The 18,661-nt window shown below is 54.7% G+C and overlaps 3 protein-coding genes across 4 annotated transcripts; all 3 read right to left on the bottom strand.

Annotated features, from left to right (window-relative positions):
• Window positions 1-1,163: 1,163 nt before the first annotated feature.
• RPP25L (ribonuclease P/MRP subunit p25 like) lies at window positions 1,164-2,863 on the bottom strand. Its single transcript, XM_031447263.2, has 2 exons — window positions 2,797-2,863; window positions 1,164-2,010 (listed from the first exon to the last, which is right to left on the bottom strand). Exon 2 carries the CDS (start codon window positions 1,962-1,964, stop codon window positions 1,473-1,475), a length of 492 nt encoding a protein of 163 aa, XP_031303123.1. The 5' UTR covers window positions 1,965-2,010; window positions 2,797-2,863; the 3' UTR covers window positions 1,164-1,472.
• A 1,421-nt stretch (window positions 2,864-4,284) lies between these two features.
• DCTN3 (dynactin subunit 3) lies at window positions 4,285-10,302 on the bottom strand. Its single transcript, XM_010975852.3, has 7 exons — window positions 10,166-10,302; window positions 8,878-8,962; window positions 8,119-8,205; window positions 6,471-6,554; window positions 5,446-5,504; window positions 4,774-4,833; window positions 4,285-4,577 (listed from the first exon to the last, which is right to left on the bottom strand). The coding sequence occupies exons 1-7, from the start codon at window positions 10,259-10,261 to the stop codon at window positions 4,488-4,490; spliced, it is 561 nt and encodes a 186-aa protein (XP_010974154.1). The 5' UTR covers window positions 10,262-10,302; the 3' UTR covers window positions 4,285-4,487.
• A 970-nt stretch (window positions 10,303-11,272) lies between these two features.
• ARID3C (AT-rich interaction domain 3C) lies at window positions 11,273-17,415 on the bottom strand. 2 transcript variants are annotated; one of them, XM_010975866.3, is made up of 7 exons: window positions 17,095-17,415; window positions 15,190-15,262; window positions 13,214-13,397; window positions 12,748-13,061; window positions 12,159-12,341; window positions 11,842-11,931; window positions 11,273-11,388 (listed from the first exon to the last, which is right to left on the bottom strand). In XM_010975866.3, exons 1-7 carry the CDS (start codon window positions 17,413-17,415, stop codon window positions 11,288-11,290), a joined length of 1,266 nt encoding a protein of 421 aa, XP_010974168.2. In that variant the 3' UTR covers window positions 11,273-11,287. The 2 variants fall into 2 exon arrangements, with proteins under 2 accessions (XP_010974168.2, XP_064346931.1); XM_064490861.1 differs by lacking the exon at window positions 12,159-12,341.
• Window positions 17,416-18,661: the final 1,246 nt, after the last annotated feature.

Here is an 18,661-nt window from a genome sequence, read left to right as displayed (position 1 = left end):
TAGAAGTTATGTTTTTTAGGCAAAAGCATGTTTGTAAGCTGAGTCATTAATAATGAGAGCAATTAATATTTGCAGTCATCCCTTGGTATCCTCAGGGAATTAGTTCCAGAGCTCCCCTGGACTTTTTTTTTTACCAAATTCTGCAGATGCTCAAGTCCCTTACACAGGATGGTATAGTACAGTCAGCCCTCTGTATCCACGGGTTCTGCATCCACAGATGTGCAGATCTGACTGTATATAGGCCCAGGTGTATATATATGATCTAAGAATCCTATACACCTATTCCTACATTTAATCCTTATAACAGCCCTATGAGGTAAGCACTATATCCTGTTTTATAGATGAGAACACTGAGGCAGGAGCAGTAATTTGCTAATTAACTGGCCAAATCAGGATTCAAATCGAGGTAGTCTGGTGCCCCAAGACCATGATCTTAACTACTACACCATAATGCAGGCATACGTCAGAGATAGCGTGGATTCAGTTCCAGACCACCTCAACAAAATGAAGATCTCAATACAGCAAGTCACACAAAATTTTCGGTTTCCCACTATATACAAGTTATGGTTACACTCTACTGTAGTCTATTAAAAGTGCAATAGCATTATGTCTAAAAAACAATGTACATACTTAATTTAAAAATATTTTATTGCTAAAAAATGCTAACCATCATCTGAGCCATCAAAGAATTATAGCAGTAACATCAAAGATCACTGATCATAGATCCATATAACAAGTGTAATAATGAAAAAAATCTGAGATATTGTGAGAATTATGAAAATGTGATACAGAGAAACGAAGTGAGCAAATGCTGTTGGAGAAATGGCGCCGACAGATTTGTTCAATGCAGATTTGCAACAAACTCTCACTTTGTAAAAAAACGCAGTATCTGAGAAGTGCAATAAAATGAGATATGTCTGTATATGCTGCAGATAGAAAAAAATGTGTGACCTAGTAGAGTCCTTAAACCAGCCCCAAACAGGCAGCAGACAGCCACCCAGGGGTCTAGACACAGTCAGGGAGGTTACTGTTTGAGGCTTCTTATTGACTCCAGATCCTCCCAGCACTAACCTGAGCCTACCCTTCCTGTCTGCAGCCTGTGAGCTCCTGGGGTGACTCCCACACTCTTAATCCCGCCTCTACACAGTAGGCCAAGCAGAGGCTCATCAGACAAATGATTTATTTCCCAGCCCACTCCCAGGACCTCTGTCAGAAGGCAGATCAGAGATACTGCAGGTAGAAGGCAGAGTAAGTCTCTCTTAAGCAATCCAGAACCCGGGAGAGACCCCACAGCTGTCACTCTTCATAGCAGTCCCTTTCTACAAGCCAGACAGAAATCGAAGCAGGACTGGGAGGCTCAGTTCTGCAGACTCAAGTCTTGTTCGAGATGTTGAGCAGTTACAGAGTCTTCTCAAAGAAGGCAAAGCCATCTTAGACACACAGGCCTGGAGAAGAGCTTGCTCAGCAGGTCCTCAGAACCGGGAGTCTCGAGCTCTTCTTCGGGGTCGGGGGCCACAGCTGGAGCTAGGTGTGGGGCCCAGGCCAGGGGGTGCCCCTGGGGGCTGGTAGCCACATTCATTGGGGTCCAGGGGGTCCCGGCTGAGCAATACCCACACCGCAGGCACATGGCGGCGTACTGTTAGGGGATCTAGGCCTGTGTCAGGTGAGGTTGGCACCCAGCTGTCCTCGGTCTGCAGGAAGCGCAGCTTGGTAAGCTGGTGAAGGCCTGGAACCCGCCGTTTGACAATCTCAGCACAGCTGACAGCCTTGCCTGCAGCCCGGCCGGAACCTGAGAACACCACATGCCTTGCGCTGCCACCTTCCAACCGACCCAGCGCCAGCCCCAGAAGGTTGCGGATTTTGCTGCCATCTCGGACCCGCATCTCCAGGGTATCAGGAGGTAGCTGGGGCATCGGGGAAGGTGCTGGGAGTTCCACAGAGCCAGCTTTCCGGTAGTGCTCCATCCCGCTTGCTGTCTGTTGCTGTGTCCTGGCTGAATCTCGCTGCTCACTGCACGGAAGCGGCAGAGGAATGCAGGCAATGTGGTCCAGGCCACCCCTCACCCTGGCCTCTAAGACTTGGCCCTGCTCCTCATCCCAGACTCCCCAGGAAACAGGACCATATCGCCTCACCTCCAAGACAGGGGGCCCTGCCTCCTCACCCTGCTAAGGTGCTGTACCTCATTCCTTTGGACAGGGCCATAACCCTCCCCGACCCTGGAGTCCCTGAGACAGGATCAAATTCCCCAAACATTGGCCACGCCCCCTCACCCCAAACTTCCTAGCACTGGGGATGAACTTCCCTCCGCTGGGGCTCCTTGGGACAGGGTCTGGGGCTCACCCTGGATTCCCTGATAACAAGACTGCGTGTTCCTCACCCTAGGCTCTCCGAGGGGTGACAGGGACGAGGCCCCCTCACTTCGTGCGCCCAGAGGACAGGGTCAAGCCCCTACACCCCAAGCTCCCTGAGGCAGAGCCAAAAGCCCGCATCTAAAAGTTCCTCAAGGACAGAGCTGACTCTCTCCTCAACTCCGGGACCACGAGGGCAGGGCCGAGCACGCCTCACTCGGAGATTCCCAGGGTCGATACTCCAACCCAGGTCGCTCAGAAACTCGGGAGCAGAGGCCTGATGCCGAGGGCTGCGCGGGCTACTCCTGGCGTCAGGTCCACTGCCGCGGGCCGCCCTCAGTGTCCTGCCTGCCGCAGCAGCCCGGCAGCCTGCCACCCCTCTCCTCCCCCGCCCCGCCCCTCCCCGCCAACTCCACGCGCCCCCACCCCGCCGAGTTCCAGCTCTCACCGCCGCGGCCACGCACTCCTCAAGCTCGATCTGAAGCCAAGATGGCGCGAGCCGGGAGCGCGCCGGGGCCGCGCACGCCGGCGGGGCGGGGCCGGCGGGGCCGGGGCGTCCGGGAGCGAGCCGAGCCGGGACGCGCGGGGCCGAAGCGCAGGGTGGTCTCCCGCGTTCGCCCCGGCAAGGAGCACCCCTATCCGGGCGGAGAGAACCCTGCGGAGGAGATGAGCGGCCGTCTGGGGAGTCCTGCGTACGAAGGACGCGGAGGATTTGGCCTTTGGAAGATGACAGGGCGGGCCGCAGGAGCAGAGGCGGAGCAGCGGGCTTCACTTTGGGAAGGATCAAGAGGTTCCGTTTGGAGGGGCTGCTGCTGCGGGGGCGAGTTCTGAGCTTCCACCTCATCCTGTGGGCACTGGCGAACCACGGCGGGGGGGTGGTTTTCATCAGACGCAAGTCAAATCAGTTCGTGTGCACAGCTCGCTCTGGCTGCAGCGCAGGGTGTGGCGCGGCGGTGGGAGCCCAGCCGCAGCCACTGGTGACTGCTGGCGACTCCTGGCCACTAGGTCCCTGGGGGCGTGTCCACGGAGACTTGCCCGCGTATAATAGGCGCTCAAATGGTTGTCACATCATTTGTTGAAAGGATGAACCAGAGAAATAGCAGTGGGAATGGGGAAAAGTAGAGTAAGTTGGAAGATACCAGGAGGTAGGTTTGACGACTGTTCGGACGGAGGAGGGAAGAGTCTAGGATAACTCCCAGGTTCAGATAAGCTGCATCTGAGATGCCAATGAGACCGTGTCGGTGGGGTGGCGGGCAGGCAGTTGGAAAGGTCTTGGAGCCACAGCCCTCCCTGAGACCACAAGAGGGCAGCAAACATTTGGTGGAGTGAGATGCCAGTCAGTTTCTCTGCTCTTTAACATGCTCCCTCTCTCCTTTCCAACCACACCACCCCTACCCCTACCCCGAAATACCCCCTGCATCCAAACCTCTGCTAGGCTCCCTTCTTGGTTAATAGCACCAAGTAAGCTCCCAAGAGAGAAACTTCAAGCTCCTCTCTGACTTTGCATATGCTGGGCTCCCTTGGCTCTCAAAGACACTGCATGTCACCCTCCAGGGCTATGGCCCACATCCCTTTTTCTTCTGTGCCCCAAAGAACCCTGGTGCCACCTGGTTCCCTTCCCTTTTCCTTGACTGTCTCCCTGGCTATCCCGTACAGGCCAGGGATCAGGTGGACTCTACCTGTGTCCTCCCCACCTGGCATGGCATCTGACAGAGTGTACTTGGTAAATGTGGGATGAATGGATACATAAACGAATGTTCCACTCACATCAAGCAAATGACAGCGTTCATCCTGAGAGCTCTACATCGTCCAGAAAGCCAGACTAGGATGAGTACAGCTCTTAGTCCAAACTCTAGGAAAGCAGACAACTCTCGCTTCCATCACCCTCATTCCCACCACTATCCCCATCCTAGACCAGGAAGCTGGCACACTCCTCAGTGGTCTCCACAGTTTATTGTCACTGGAATAGGGCACTGATGAGGGGAGGGGGTGCAAATAGCAAATGTCAAGTAGCCAGACCTCTGACCTCAGAGCTCTACCTGAGTGCAGACATGTAGGTCGTGAATCCAATAAATACAGAAGTGCCTCTGCTCTGCCCTGTTACAAGGCCCTGGCCCACCCTGGGATGGGCAGCAGCCATCACTCCTCTGCTGGCTTCACTTGCTTGGCGGCCTCTAGCTGGCAGAGTAGTTCATCCCACTGCACAAATTGCTTGGAGAGAAGCATTGTCTGGTTAAAGGTCAAGGTGAGAACAGAAATCTGAGAGACAGAGTGGAGAGATTTTTTGAATCTGCCAAAAGGGTGGGGGAGCAGAGGAACAGCCAGGCTGGTTGGGTTGGGATGAGAGAGACAGAGCTAAAGATGGAATATAAGGATGGGGCTCTGGACCGCACTCCTCAGGGACCTGGCTGAGCAGAAAGGATACAGTCTTGTTGTATTCCTCCAGGAGAGCCTTGGACTCCTCAGTGATCTCCACACACTGGTCCTGTGGAGCCAAGGTGTGGCAGAGAAAGGTGTTGGACAAAGCCCCCACCCCCCATTTCCCTCCTCATCAGGAACCCTCACTCCCCATAGAGCCTAGAAAAGGTAATGTTTAACCCCAGAGCCCAAAGGAGCAAATTCTAAAGGGGCACTTTCAGGCTGCAAGATGTGTAGCCTAACTTGCAGGCCTAAGGCTGATAGATGAAGGAGTGGACCACACATTTTAGGAAATATTCCTGCTGGTATATGTCTCCTCCTTCCCTGCCCCCTATTTCTGAAACCTCTTTGGACTTTACACTATGGCCTGGGAAGAGTGAAAAAACAGCTCCTCCACCCATGGTCAAGGACACATCATCCCCAGGAATTCTGTGGTAACTCCCAACATGAACCTTCTGGTGTCTCAGGATAGCCCCACTCTGGGAGGCAGGAGACCTGGATGTGGTCCTAGCCCAAGTCCCTTCCCATCTCGAAGGCAGATCAAAAACAAAGAATAAACCCTTAATTTCCCCTGCAGCTGACATCGGGGGAGTCTGAGGCTGCTTCCCCAGGAGGCAGGAGTGGGGACTGGGAGCCTCACCACCTCTATTTTCCCTTCCAGTCCTCTCCCCTCCCATACCTGCTGCTGGATGTGGATCTGGGCCAAGCGCTGCAGGCGGGCGGCATGCTCAGGAACGGCTGTAAAACACAACGCACACTGCCCGATGATGCTTGTGCCTTCCCCTGGGACTGCTCAATAGTCTATTAGGTCTTCGGCAGGATTAGAGTATTGAGTGGAGAAGCTAAACAAATGCTAGGCTTCATCGACCACTGCAGCTGGAGGTGGTGGTGGGGCTCCCTGCCCACCCCGGTCTTACTGTAGGACCCAAAGGGGAGGGGAAGATACAGGCCCCTAGAAGAAGACAAAACCTCGGGTGCCCAGAGTTGCCCCGTATGCCCACCCCTGTGCTGGGAGCAAGGCCAGGTAAAGAAAGCTTTTATTATCATGGGATCTGTTCCTTTGCTCTCACCCCAGCAGGACCAGGTCTGCCTGGCGCTGGGAACAGGGAGCCTGCAGGTGGGCTGAGGATGAATGCCAGGTCCCTAAGCTGGCCACCTGGAATCCAACACCCAGAGCCTCAGCCACCAGGCTGGGCCTACAGCTTAAGGCTGTCAGATGCTCAGCAGGAAGCTGATCAGGGTAGGGAGGGGGAGCTGGGAAAAACACCTCCAGAGACAGACAAGATGGATATCTGGATTCAATTAAAGCCACTGTCTGCTTGTCAAAACCCAGACCTAAAGACTGCACTCAGCAGTGTGGCAGGAAGAATTCACACACATTCACACACCTGGCAGGGACTCTGACAATAAAATCTGGGCTCTGCAGCACCCTGAAGGATGGAGGGGTGGGGTAGAAGGCAGAAGGAATCCTCAGAGTTGAGGGCTGCTGGACTTATATGAGTGTCCTTAGGGCCAAATTGCCTAAGGTTCTGAACCTGAGCTCTCCACCCTCCCATGCTCCCAATTTTAATCCCAATGCAGGGGGAAAGTACCCCCAGGGTGAGGGTAAAGACAAGAAGCAGAGCTAGCCTGAGCCCAGGAAAGTCCTGCCCATCCACCAACCTCCCCAAGTAGAGTAGTGGGGCTGCAGCCCCAGAGAGGTACCTTTGATGTGAGTGCTGTCCAGCATGGGCACCAAAGCCTCCACCTGCTCCAGGAGCGCAACCTGGGAGAGGATAAACTGCTCCTCTGAAGCATAAACAGACAAGACAGTGACAGTGAGATGAGACTGGGCATGGCCACTCCCATGCAAAAGGCCAAGGACTTGGTAGGGGAGAAGGCTGGGTCCTGGAGCTCGGGGCAGCTACTCTGCCCACTGCCCCCCCACCTCCAGATACACAGTCCCCCATTCTGCCTCCACCTCTCCTGGATGCCTCTGGTCTGACCTATCTTGAGCCCAAGGGGCCTCTAAGTTCCTCCAAATCCCATCCTTCTCCAAGTTTTAACTCTAAGGCCTCTAGTGTCCTCTCAACAAACTCAAAAAGCCCCTCTGAGGCCACAGGAGACAAAGTACTTCAGGCTTGGCTCCTGGGAAGGTCTGAAAGAGGAGACATGTGGAAGATACCAGGCTGATTCTGCTCAGTGGATCTGAAAGGAACAGACAATTACAAGTTCTTGGAGAACTGGGGCGGTAACATGAGAGTCTGGTGAGGAAAGCAGGACCTGGGCTGGCCCTGTGCACAGGGGGTTTCAATGGTTGCAGAGCAGGAAGGGCATTCAAGAAGGGAGGACTATATGTCAAACATTCGAAGGCAAGAATGCTTGTCAATTAGTAGAGGGAAAAGAATTCAATTGGCTGAACTGGAGCAAGGAGAGCAGCACAGGAAACAGCTGGATGGGAGGGACCACCCAGTAGACTATAGAAGGCTTTGAATGGCAGGATAAGGAAATAGGAATTTATCCTAGCAAGGAGAGAGACACTGAGGTTCCAAGGCAGACATAGTGGCACGTTGGAAATATGTTTTGGGAAGATGATATTGGACCACATGCAAGTAAGGGAAGACTAGGGTCAAGAAGAGGACTTAGGAGACTGCAGCTGTTCATGTACAAGCACATAAGCACTGAGGCAGTGGCCACAGGGAGGGATGAGAGGCTGGACTCAAGAATCAGTGAGGAGACCTCCTGAACTTGGTGCCTGAGCCACAGCAAAGGCTCAGGGATGTTCTGGTTCACCACTGTATACCTCACACCTGCGACAGTCTGGATTACAGTAGATGATCATTAAACATCTTTTGAATGCATGAACAAACACAGGTGCCTGGCAAACTGTTTCTTGTGGAGTGGCTGACTAACTGATTAGCAGACACTGCTAAAAGTTCCTGCCTAGAACTCTGAAATCCCGGCGCTTTCCCACCTGAAAGAAAGATGGTGAAACTCATGCCTACATCTGCACCTCTCCCAAATGCAATGCTCTCTGCTCTCTGCTACCACCCTTTCCTAGAAGCTCCTCTGTCTACTGAGCAGAAGTAAGGAAGGTTCTGAAGGAAAATCCTAGAGGCAAGCCACAGTACACTAGAGTAGCCCCACTGTGGCTGGCACCATGGCCTGCAGCTGGCTCCAAAGTATACTGCACCCAGTGCCTACTAGAGGACCACAGGACCAACCCCGGCCACGGCCCAGGGCCAGGCCAGAATTCCAGAGAGCAGCTTCCAGGGCTGTATCCATGAGAGGACGGGCAGGGAGGCCATCTCTGTGCCAACGTCCCTCACAATCCCCATCCCCAGATGCATGTGCACATACTGTCCAGCACTACCTGCTAAGATGAACTGCAGCTTGGAGGCATCAGGTATGGCAATGCGGTCAATGTACTCAGGATCCAGGTATTTGATTAGGTCTTCAACTAGAAAAGTAGCAAGATGGAAAATGGAGTAAGGTTGTGGAGTGGGGATCTGTCTTATGAAGGGTATTAGGGGAAGGGTTAGCCTTGGGGATAGCCTTGAATGAGAAGCTGACACCCACAGTGGCCATCAGCAGGCCTTCGCCAGGCCCCACTCCCCACTTCTCTGTCTCTCCCCTCTGATCACCTGACGGCCAACCTCAAACTTTAAAGCTGGGAATACAATGGCCTCCACCACCCTGGGGTGCTCAGCATTCCTGCTGATCTATCTTCAAGGGAGGAAGACACCTTGCCCCTCAGTGCCACCAACACATGCCAGAGCTTTATCTGATTTCTAGTTACTGAACAGGCTTCTATCTCTGACATAATCAAACAGCCCTGGCTCAGCCAAGGCTGGGGCTCTCAGTGCCTAATTTCCTTCCTGCCTCTGAACTTGCCTGTGGAAATTCCATACCTCTCCTCTTCCTTCACCAAGGGGACCTTTCAGGCAGAGCTCTTATTCCTTAACTTAGACACTGTCAAACTTGAGGAGTTTAACCACAAAGTACACCTCAATTCACCATTTCATCCTAAAGGGTGATTCCAGTGACCTACTGGGCTGAAGGGCCTGGGCAGGGAACCAGGAAGTATAGGCTTGGGAAGGAAGGCAGGCTGGCACCTCATGGAAGCACTTACTCTTTTTGTACAGAATCTTCACCCTCTCCCTCTTGCTGGCAATGTTCCCCAAAGCCACCTGCACCTTGACCAGGCCATCAGCCACCTATAAGGGGAGTGGAAGTTAATTCCAAGATTTACCACTTGGCTCAAGGCTTGGAAGTGGTAAAGAACCATCATTCCCTCAGACTCCCAAACCTCCTTATCAGCAATTATCCTCTTCTCTTATATTAAGAGATGCAATCCCTCCTCAATGTGAATGGGGAAATAATCATGTACTCCTTGGGGAGTTTCGAGTGTGACTGGGGAGGTAATGAACTACTTTAGAGTTTATGAGGCACTAGCATATAGTATATATTCCCTGATTCCTTCCTCTTGGCCGAACCTAAGGGCAGAGAGTGAAGAATTCCAGTACTAAAGGGCTGAATAGAGGGAGAGGCTATGGAAGTGAGCGATCTCATATAGGTTTTAGGTTAGAGGATAAAGATAGCCAATATTCAAGGGTCAAATATATGGGGAGGCAAACAGGCCTGTGCAGAAGTAGCCAGAGAGGAAGGGGGAAAATCAGGACGATCTGTGTCATATATGTCAAAGGGAGAGAATGTTTTGAGAAGTCAGTTCTCAAATGAGACAAAATCTGTTAGTGACAACTAATTCCATAAGAAGTCTACAAACAGACATCATTACCTCTGAGGCACTTAACTCCAGGGTATGCCTGACACTCCACCTTCAGTAAAAGGTCGCTCCAGAGTAAAAAGGAAATGTAAGGAAAACTGAGCTACAAGTTGTCAAAATTCAGTCACTGGTGTGAAGGAGTGCCAGTCCATATCTGAATACCCAGTATTCAATTCCTTCCCCTCCTAATCCTGGCCCTCGTAGACCTCATCTCTAACCCCTGGAGCCTTCCTTATCCACATCTGGCCTGCCTCTTTTGGAGCCCCATGGACCTCTCTTTGCACAATTCATTTAGCAATTAATTACGCAGGGCTCCACAACGGCCTTTCCATTGTGGGCTTCAGTTCTTACTGAAACTCTCATTAATCAGCTTCGGAGTGTGTCAGGTCTCCCCAACTATGCCACAAAGGTAAAGGCGGGGTCTTCACAGCGAGCCCACTTCAAGCCCACAGTGCCCTCCACGGGAATGGACCCCGAGGGTCCGATAAGCTCCGGGAGGTCTCGGACCCTTGTTATTTCAAAGGCCGGGCTGCGGGAAACGGGGCTGGATAGGTAGCATCCTTCCGGAGGACCAGGCCAGTACACTGCTCTTGCTTTGCCCCAGAGAGGGACTGCTGGACCCCAGACCGCTCACCTTCCGCGAGCCGCGCGACCCGCCTGGCCCGTACACCCAGTGCTCCAGCTCCTCCAGACGGGCCTGTAGCCGCTGCACATCGGTCACAGCCGCCATATCTTCCGCCGCCCCGCTTCAGCCGGGGAACAGCCAGAGGGCGGGACTTCCGTCCAAATAGAGAAGGCGGGCCAATCCCAGTGGATGGGCTCCCCTCCATACAGGAAGTGACGTCACGACACAGCCCTTCGGTACTCTGAAGTAGCCGGCAGAGCTGAAGAAAGGTGTCCAAAGCTACCTGGTAACCTAGGCGACGACTACCGGTCAGGCCCCACCCTAACATCCAGACCCTGCTGGTCAAGGCAACCTTTGCCTTTGTACATCTAATTCCAGAGTACCAAAGAGGTTTCCCCACCCCATTCCCCGAGGTTGCATATATAAATATACCCATTATTTTAAGACTGGTCCACTCCCATAGACCAGTAGGAGGCCCCGTGAGATGCCACAATCTTCTGGAGTCTTCTAAGCTTCAAGAGATTAAGTGTCGTACCTAAGGGCACTCAACACTGTAGTGGCAGAATCGGGATTTGAACTCAAGCAGTCTGATTCATGAGACTGAGCTCCCCTACTTATGGACCTTTGCTATAGTGTCTTCCTCTCTGAGAACTTCTGGCCCAATCCTGTGTATTACCACATAATTCCTCCCCAGCCCACAGACCGAAACAAGGAGAGGAGGCACTGGAGAGAGAGTGACCACAGCTTTATTATCCAGATGTGACCTGAGGGACATCTCCTTCACAAGACCCAAACCCAACCCTTCACCTGGCTCCTGAAGAGAAGCAGATCTGACTCGAAGAGGTGGGGTCCTGGAGATGACATTGACACGAAGGAGCACATGAGGAGATGAGGGGGTTACTGGGGGCAGAATTCTTTCGTAGATGCTGCTGGAGTTGACCAGGGAGGGGTGCTCTCCCTTTTCAATGAGGTAGATGTAACATCAAAAGAAATCTCTTTGGTTCTAAGTCCACATGGCATTTGGGGGGATCACCTCCCAGGGCTGGATCCTAGAGTGGGCACCCTGGAAGAATGGGTTAGGGGGTGTGTCCTCCCCCCTCAGCAGTGGGGCTGGTACTCTTAATTTCTCTCTCAGGGTGAGACGCTGGAAGGGGGCCCTGTTGGGGGTGGGGGTGCAGGGTTGGTTGGGCCCTGAGAAGCTGGCACAGGCTGGCGACGGGAAAAGAGGACACCTGGCAAAGGGGTGAGGGGCAAAGAGGGCAAACGCAAGCAGGAAAATGTGAGGCAAAGAAACAGAAGAGGGAAACAAAAGTCAGTTTCCTTATTGCTAGAACACCACACACATAGTCCTGCCACAATCAACAAGGACAAGCCCCTGAGTCAGTCAGAGACTCTAGTGCCAATACAGATACCCTTGAACAGGTAAACAAGAAATATTTACAAAGATACATAGGCCCATGACAAGACGTTCCATGGGACCCATGCCAGAGAGGTCATGCCTTGGACCCCATGCCATGTAGACACCCCCATTAACCATGCCAGTATAGCAATCTCCTGAACACCATGTTACCCATGCAAGTGTGGATACCCCTGAACCTCATGCTAATAGAGAAAGTCTAAAATCCCCATGCCAGTGTAAATGCCCCTGACCTCATGCCAATATAGACAGCCTGCAGTACCCATACCAGTGTAGACCACCCCGTTGATCTCTAGGGCCATGTTGATACTGCTGATACCACTGCCTGCCAGACTGAGAGGCCCATCCAGCTGCTCTTCTGTCCAGGAGGGGGCAGGGGAGTCAAATTTTGGGGAATCAGACTTCAGACTTACAAGCTCCCCCCTCCATCCCTATAGACAGCCCCCATTCCACTTCAGCCCACCTGTAATCATACAGTTGTCTATTGAGGGGTCTATCTGCCCCACCTCCAGAGCCTATCAGGTGATGGGTCTGTGTTCCCATTGCACCGGCCCTAAGCCCTCTCAAGAATAGGCCCTTCCTCACCCCTTAGGGGAACCTTGCCACGGGGCAGGAAACTGGGGGGTGCACTGTGTCGAGGTGGGTCCACAGGCCCCATCAGCACAGCCCTCTTCTCTGGGGGCTCCTCTGGTGCCACCTTCTCCCGTGCAGGTCCAAAGGCCAGGCCCACAGGCAGTGCCAGTCGAGAGGTTGGAATTCCACTCTCCTCTGGAAGAACAGGTCATTTAGCTCCCCTGGCCCAACCAACTCTGTCTCTGAATTTGGTTCTCCCCACAGGCCTGGGACCAAGGGAGGTCACCGAAGTTCAAGCACCAAGTTCAATGTCCCCTTCCATCCAGAGTCTCAGCGTAGAGGCTCCGAAGCTGGAGAGCGCAAAAGGCCAATATATCTGACTAGGTTGGTCCAAGACAATTTGGGGAATTTCCTTGCCCTTGGTTGTTAAATAATCCAGGAGAAACAGGAAGCAAAACCACATGCAGTTAGAAGCCCTGGGTGAACAGGTGTGGAATGAAGCTGCTCTGGATAAAAGACTTTTTCCTGAGCTTCAGCCCCACACCACAGTAACCCCTACCCCAGATCTCCCAAGGCTTCACTGACCCCTCTCCCCTCACACCTTTCTTGATGGGGCTCAGCTGCGCGCAGGCGTGCACCGGCAGGCCGGAGGCGGAGCCCTGAGCAGAGCGGAGCCCAGGCGTGGGCGTGGGCGTGGGCGTGGGCGCGGGTGGGGCGGGGCCGGGACCCGGAGCTGGACCCCGAGCTGGGCCCGGAGTGCCCCGAGGGGGCGGCCCCGCCAAGCCGAAAAGCGGGGCGGCGGTGTAAGCCTGACGGCGACCCTCGCGTCGGTTGCTGTCGATGGCGGCCTGGAGCTCCCCCGGGGAGCTGAGCGCCTGCGTCTCACACTCGTACGGGTACAGGTACTTCATGTACCTAGGGGCAGACGGGGTGCGGTGGGGTGGGAGGCTGGACCCAGCTGATCAAGCCCCACACCCCGAAGGACACCAATCCCCGGGGCCCTCCACGCCTCGCGCCCCTCTCCCTTCCGCGCCTCGCCCCCACCGCTCGCGCGCGCCTGGCCTCACTGGGTGCGTAGAGTGAAGGCGGCCGATGTGATGGTGGTGGGTAAGCTGAGGCCCCGCGTGACCTCCCGCCACACCTTGCGGTTGATGACTTCCACCAGGCCGCCCTTGGCGGTCACCAGGCGAAAGAGCGCATACAGGTCCAGCACCTGCTTCGCCATGATAGGTACACGGTTCACTGGAGTCCCTGGTTGGGGGTAGGCAGAGAGTCAGGACACTAAGACTAAGGCCCTGTCTGCGGGCATCCTCAGGGACTGCAGGCTACCTGGACCTCCCTGGAAGAGGCCTACGTACAGGGCAGGACCTTCGAGAAAGGAGGGGAACCGGGAGGGATGGGGAGGTAGGATTGCAGGCAGAGCCCACAGACCTCCCAAGACCTCCACTGTAGCAGGAAGGACGGGAGGCTAGACCAGAGACTGGCAAACTTCTGTAAAGGGCAGGATAGATGGTAAATGTTTTAGGCTTTGCAGACCTAACAGTCTCTGTCAGAAATACTCCACTGTCATTGCAGCCTGAAAGCACCTATAGAGGACACTGAAAGGAATGTGCGCAGCTCTGTTCCAATAAAACTTTGTTTACAGACTCCGAAATTCGATTTTCACACGTCCAGAAATGTGATTTGTCTTTTCATTTTTTCCACTATTTAAAAATGTGAAAACTATTCTCGTGGGCGGTTAGATTTGGCCTTCAGGATTTAGTTTGCCGACCCCTGGGGTAGACCATAGGAAGGACTTCCTGACAGCGAAGAGCCGAACTCCCCTAAGCTGCGGCCCGGGGGTGGCTGCCAGAGGCCGGCGGTTGGTGGATGGGAGAAGCAGCCCCCACCTCCGCTCGCAGACTCTGCAGTCGTCGCCGCCCCCGCCGGCCAGTCCTGACAAAGGGGCCTGTCTGCGCTGAGCGATGGGCCCCAGTTAATTCCTTACCGATCCCGTCCCCTTCCGCTGCCGCCTTTGGACCCGAACAATTAGCTGCGGCCTGATTAATGGGGGGAAATTATCGGCCCCGTGGGACCCCCTCCCCCTCCCGCCCCCACACAGGGAGCAGAGGAAGGCAGGGACCTGAGGAAAGCAGAGCTTGCGGAGGTGGGGGGGGAGGGTGGTAGCTGGGGTCTGCTCTGACCACCCTACCCCACCCCCCAGTGTAGGGGAGACCTGGAGGAAGGGGCAGGGAGGGGACATTGGGATCAGAATGGGCCTTCCTGGGGAGCAAAAGGACCTGGAGGTCCACCGAAGGGCCCTGGTTAGGAAGGGACCCGAAAAGGGTGCTGGGCCTGGGTGGGGGCCTGAGGGACTTTAGCCAGCAGCTGCACTAAAGGAGGGGGGAGCAGTGCAGCCAGTTAATTAGCGGCTTATCAGGCCACACTCGGAGTGAGTTAATTAGCTTTGTAGAGAGAGATAATGAGTCAGTCTTAGGACCCATGAATCTGGGGAGAAGCCTAAGTGATGGACTGCCACCCACCCTGATCCCCTCCTAGACCCTTCTTGCATTCTCTTCCAGCTCTGAGATTCCTGGAAAGGAATTCCTTCTCCTCCACAGTCCCTGCCTACCCCTTGAGAAGTCCTTCCTTCAGTCTAATTCCAGTTCTTCCTGCTGCAGAATACATTGGGTGTTTCCTGCCTGAAGCACGGGAAACTGAGGAGAGACAAGGCTGGAGAAAGTGCCAGGGAAGAGGACCAAGGCATTCCCAGTCCCCCAATTCTGGGTACCCCCCAACACCAGGCCAGCCCCCCACCAATTCCCCCTCCCACCCTCCCAATTGATCCCACACTCATTAACCTGCCAGTGGGCTGGCTACTAATTAATCCCTGGGTGGAGAAGAGGGGCAGGGTCAGAGGTTAAAGACGCTATTGAGGGCCCAAGGGTAGGTGCTGCCAAGCTCAGGCCTCTGCAGAGAGGACCCAAACTGAGGACTAAACCCTGGGGTTTCCCTTCCTCAAACCTGGTAGGTGGGGGTCCTTCCCTTACATCAACCCACTCACCCCTCTTCTGCATGAAGCTAAACAGGTCATCCAGAAATTCTTTCCTCTTGGGATCTGCATCGAGCTCGTACAGCTGGGGAAAAACTGAGGTCATTTTCCAGCCCAGCTACCCCTCCCTCTGGGACCCCTTGGACTCCAAACCCTGAAAAAGCTGGGGAGCTGAAGGGGTAAGTGGGGTCTGAAATGTAGACTTCCTAAGAGAGCAGTGGGCTCTCTCCCCGGGGGGCAGGTTAGGGGCACTTTTTTTCCTGATACACACAGAGACCCTCTGCTGGCAGGTGGTGCCCTGGCAGCTCAAACCACCCATCTGGGGAATAGGAGAAGAGAGAAAGCTATGGAGGCTCTGCCAGCCTTCCAAAGCCCCCAAGAGGAAGTCAGGCTGGAGCTGTGTTCCACATTGAGGAAACCCATAGACATATCTGAGCCGCTCTTTCACTCTCATTCATTCCTGCAAGGACTTACTGCTGTTCACGGATCTGTGTGCTAGGGCTGGGGATGAGAGGCAGAGATGCCTTAAAGCCATCTCTCACAGAGTGGATGCTCAGAAAAGCTCCTGGATTGAAACCTGGGGCCTGTCAGCCCACATTCTGGTCTGATCTCCTTCCAGGGACAGTGACCTGCCCACTAAAGAAGCTGCCACAGAGACAATGGCCCTGTACCACCTAGGACCTGTAGGGACAGGACTTGAAAGGCCCAGGGGTCATCTCAGCCATTCTCAGTCACTTGGAGCCCTATTTCTGATATCACCTCTCAAATAACCCTAGGAGGGACAATCCCTAAAGTAAGAGTCTTTTACCCGGAGTAACAGTCCCTGAGTAACACCTGCAGGTAACACTCCATCCCCCAGTAAGAACTCTCAGAGTGAAAAAAACACCCATGTGTAGCAAACCCCAGAAATCCACCTTTAGAGCTACACTCCTGCAACTGAGCCCTAAGTCTTAGAAGGGTACCTGCAAATAACAGAAACACTGTCCAGTAATAGTCCCCAGAATTCTACCCAGGAGAAACAGTCACTAGAGCCACATCTCCAGAGTAACAGAGCCCTGAGTAACATTCCCAGTTTTACACTAATGCCACGGGGTACTAACCACAGACGAACACTTCTGGAAAATACCCAAAACCAACACCCTACGAGTAACACCACTGGAATAGTACACCTAGAATCACAGCCTTGTGTAAGACCTTAATGACAGCCTAAAGTAGTGCCTTAGAATAACACCCAGATGGGTTCCGCAGGGAGGAAGAACCTCAAATTAAGGCCCTGTGAGTAAGATCTTGTCATTCCCAGTTGTACAAGGGCCCTTTAGGCACACTGCGGCTGTTGTGGCCATCAGAGTCTGGGAACTGTCACCCACAGAGCTCAGGCCAGGGAGAGGATGTGGACAGGGGACTGTGACAGGGAAGAGAGGAGGTGGGTATCGGCTTGCCAAAGGAGTGGCAACCTCCATTCTCCTTCCAAAGACAGAAGTAGGTAGCCGAGGACACCCCCACAGGTCACTGGAATATGACCTTGTGACTTGATGTGTGAGAAAGTGGGGTAGTGCTGGCATGGAATCCCCGGTTTCCAGACCCCCTCTCTCAGAATTCTTAAGGGCTCTTACACCCCTCCCACTTTCCCTTCCAGCCTCACCAAGCGCCTCCTCCAGTCCGTTGGCCTCCATGTTTCTGGGTGTCTCCTGCACCTCTCAGTGTGTATCCGTGCACTTCTTTCTGTGTCTCTGCGTGTCTGTCTCTGCCTCCCTGTCCCTGTCTATCCTTCAGTCTTCCCACCATCTCTCACCATGTCTCTGTGTCTCTGTCTTTACATCCTGCAGAGCCCGGTGTGGGTGGGTGGGCTAATGATCACCTTGTTGGGCCCAGAGAGTAGGAAGGGGGAGGGCCTGACCATCCATCAGAGGATCCTACCTGCTTGAATTGCTCCTCATAGGTCCACTCATGGGGGTGAGGTCCAGGGGGCTGGCTGGAAGGTGAGCTAGTGCCCCGGGTCCCTGGACGGCTCTCCTCAGCCACCTCATCTTCTGCCCCGGCTTCCTCTCCGTCCTCATCCTCTTGGGCGTCCTCCTCTTCCTCAGCCCCGACCTCCCCCAAGACCCCCTCAGGGGCCTGCAGGGTCCGGGAGCCAGAGCCGGGAAAGGAAGGCCGAGGTGGTGGCGGTGGGCGTGGAGGTGCCAATGGCCCCACCCCCTGGGCCAGTCGGGCTGCCTGCTGTCTCTGCAGGGCCTCCATGACAGCTTCCAGGCGCAGTCCCCCCACTGGTGGGGGGGCTGGCACCAGGCGGGGCCCTGAGGAAAGGGCTGCCTGTGGGGGAGGGAATTATGGATGTTGGGCCCTGCTCCCCTACAACCCCCAACACAAGGGGAGGTGGTCATTCAGGGAAGTGCAGGGGGGCCATAAGGAAAAAGGCAAAAAGATCTCTTCCCAGAGATGCAAAGAGAGGTAAAAAGAGCAGGAGAGACAGAGACCAGACCCAGAGAGACAGAAATGAGCATTGACTGAGGACAGATAGCGACTAAGCAGATCAAAGAGGGGTAACAAGGACCAAGAAACAGAGAGAGATGGAGGAGAGACAGAGATCTGACAGAGAGAGAGACAATGGCAGGAAGATTTGGGGATAGAAATGGAGATGGGACAGAAAGATGGGGAGAGAGAGAAAGAGGGACCAAGGTGGAGACAGATATCGGGCAGAGACACGAATGGAGAGACAGAGATGCGGAGAGAAGAGATTGATAGAGATATTGGGTAAAGAGACTGGGAAGGGAGGAGAGATAGAGAAGCAAGGGATAAATACAGAAGACCTGAGTGACAGGCAGTCCAAGGAGAGTGACAGAGACAGAGTCAGTCAGAGAGAGACAAATAGTGAGACGGGGGTTGAGAGAGACAGGGAAAGATCGACGCAGCAGGAGACAGACAGACGAAAAATTAGAAAGAGACAAGGCGAGACAGTAAATAGATGAGGAGAGAGGGAAAAACCGACGGAGAGACGGGACAGAGACGCAGAGGACTAGAACGAGGAGGAGCGGGAACCGAGGATGCCGGCGGCAGAGGCCGGGACTGGGACAGGGACGGCGGGGTCTCCACGCCGGCTCTCTGGCTCCCCGCGGCCACACTCACCAGCCTGGCGCGGCCCGCTGCCCTCGGCGTCTCCACGGCGCTCCCTGCGCTCCGCCCGCCTCTCGGGCTGCCCCTGTCTCGGCTCGGTTCCCAGTGCGGGGTCCCCGCGCCGTGCGCTCCTGCCGCCGTGCGCTCCTCCGGCCGCCGTGCGCTCACTCGCTGCTCGGCTGCTGGCGGCCGTGGGGGCGGGACCCGAGCGGGGCAGGGCGGGCGGGGGCTCAGGAGGGGAGGCCCCGGTGGGCTCTGCCTCTCCCAGCCCCCCAACAGGTGTCTCCCACCCTCCTACAGCCAGATTCGGTGGGGGGAGAGGGCGTTGGAGAGCGGCGGGGATTCGTGCAAAGGAGAGTGACGAGTCCATCAC

This window comes from Camelus dromedarius, chromosome 10 (assembly GCF_036321535.1).
Source record: "Camelus dromedarius isolate mCamDro1 chromosome 10, mCamDro1.pat, whole genome shotgun sequence".
Lineage (NCBI taxonomy): Eukaryota > Metazoa > Chordata > Mammalia > Artiodactyla > Camelidae > Camelus > Camelus dromedarius.
The sequence above is the reverse complement of the archived record's forward strand: the minus strand, read 5'-3'. Positions and strand labels throughout refer to the sequence as shown.

What these genes read in the sequence shown, in the direction of transcription:
- RPP25L (XM_031447263.2), bottom strand. Translation starts at nt 1,964, where the DNA reads ATGGAGCACTACCGGAAAGCTGGCTCTGTGGAACTCCCAGCACCTTCC.
- DCTN3 (XM_010975852.3), bottom strand. Translation starts at nt 10,261, where the DNA reads ATGGCGGCTGTGACCGATGTGCAGCGGCTACAGGCCCGTCTGGAGGAG. An exon ending in GGACAGCACTCACATCAAAG is followed by an intron (nt 5,505 to 6,470) that starts GTACCTCTCTGG and finishes TGTGTTTTACAG; the next exon opens with CCGTTCCTGAGCATGCCGCC. An exon ending in TGGAGGAATACAACAAGACT is followed by an intron (nt 4,578 to 4,773) that starts GTATCCTTTCTG and finishes ACCTTTAACCAG; the next exon opens with ACAATGCTTCTCTCCAAGCA.
- ARID3C (XM_010975866.3), bottom strand. Translation starts at nt 17,415, where the DNA reads ATGGAGGCCCTGCAGAGACAGCAGGCAGCCCGACTGGCCCAGGGGGTG. An exon ending in GCCTTCACTCTACGCACCCA is followed by an intron (nt 13,062 to 13,213) that starts GTGAGGCCAGGC and finishes GTCTGCCCCTAG; the next exon opens with GTACATGAAGTACCTGTACC. An exon ending in CAACGGGGTGGTCTACACTG is followed by an intron (nt 11,389 to 11,841) that starts GTATGGGTACTG and finishes CCCCTTTGCCAG; the next exon opens with GTGTCCTCTTTTCCCGTCGC.